The sequence below is a fragment of the Eimeria tenella genome, genomic scaffold (assembly GCF_000499545.2).
Source record: "Eimeria tenella Houghton genomic scaffold, Eth_scaff3262, whole genome shotgun sequence".
NCBI classification, from domain to species: domain Eukaryota; phylum Apicomplexa; class Conoidasida; order Eucoccidiorida; family Eimeriidae; genus Eimeria; species Eimeria tenella.
In genome coordinates this window covers 1947-2687 of record NW_013543096.1, presented here as the reverse complement: position 1 = coordinate 2687, position 741 = coordinate 1947, and the positions used below count along the sequence as shown (strand labels likewise).

Below are 741 nucleotides of genomic sequence, written 5' to 3'. Positions count from 1 at the left end.
AGCAGCAGCAGCAGAGCGCCCACCGACACTTCGTGCCCCTGATCCTGCAGGGAGACCAGGCTTGTGCTGCTGCTGCTGCTGCTGCTGCTGACGCCCTCCTACGCCGCCGCGGCTTACAGTCTGCAGATGCTGATGGAATGCCTGCTGCTGCTGCTGCTGCTGCTGCTGCTGCTTTGGCAAGACCCGCGACCCCATGGTTACAGCAGAAGCCGCATTGCGAGGAGAGGATTCCTTAGCCCGGAGAGCTGCCTTGCTGCTGCTGCTGCTGTTGCTGCTGTTGCTGCTGCTTGTGCTGGTTCCGGAATCCGATCGGACATTCCGCTGCTGCTGCTGCTGCTGCCTGCCGGGCAGGAAAGCAGCGGCTGCTGCTGCTGCATGCGCGTCCGGCCGCGCAGGGGCAGCAGCAGCAGCAGCAGCAGATGCTGCTGCTGCTGCCAAGTACTCAGCAGCTACCTTCTTTGTGAGGCGAATAAAACCCTGTCTTCCCGCTCCCCCTCTAATGTGCTTCCAGCCGAACCGCTGCAGCAAGCTGCTGCTGCTGCTGCTGCTGTCCAGACACCCCAGCGCCGTGTCTGGCAGCTCCCCCCGCTGCAGCGAATAGGCTATGTGCTGCTGCTCCAGGTGGCTGAGCATGCGCTGCAGCAGCAGCAGCTCTTCCCGCTGCCGCCCTGGACGCTGCTGCTGCTGCTGCTGCTGCTGCATGCTGCTGCCGGGTGAGGGCCCCTCACCAGCAGCACTGCC

At 64.4% G+C, this 741-nt stretch overlaps 1 protein-coding gene across 1 annotated transcript in view; it reads right to left on the bottom strand.

Moving 5' to 3' along the window:
• Window positions 1–728: 728 nt before the first annotated feature.
• Window positions 729–741, bottom strand: part of ETH_00037695 (uncharacterized protein) — a gene marked incomplete at both ends in the record, with an annotated part of 1520 nt that continues 1507 nt past the window's right edge. The window contains one exon of the mRNA XM_013376233.1: window positions 729–741. Within this exon, the coding sequence (XP_013231687.1) occupies window positions 729–741 (13 nt within the window).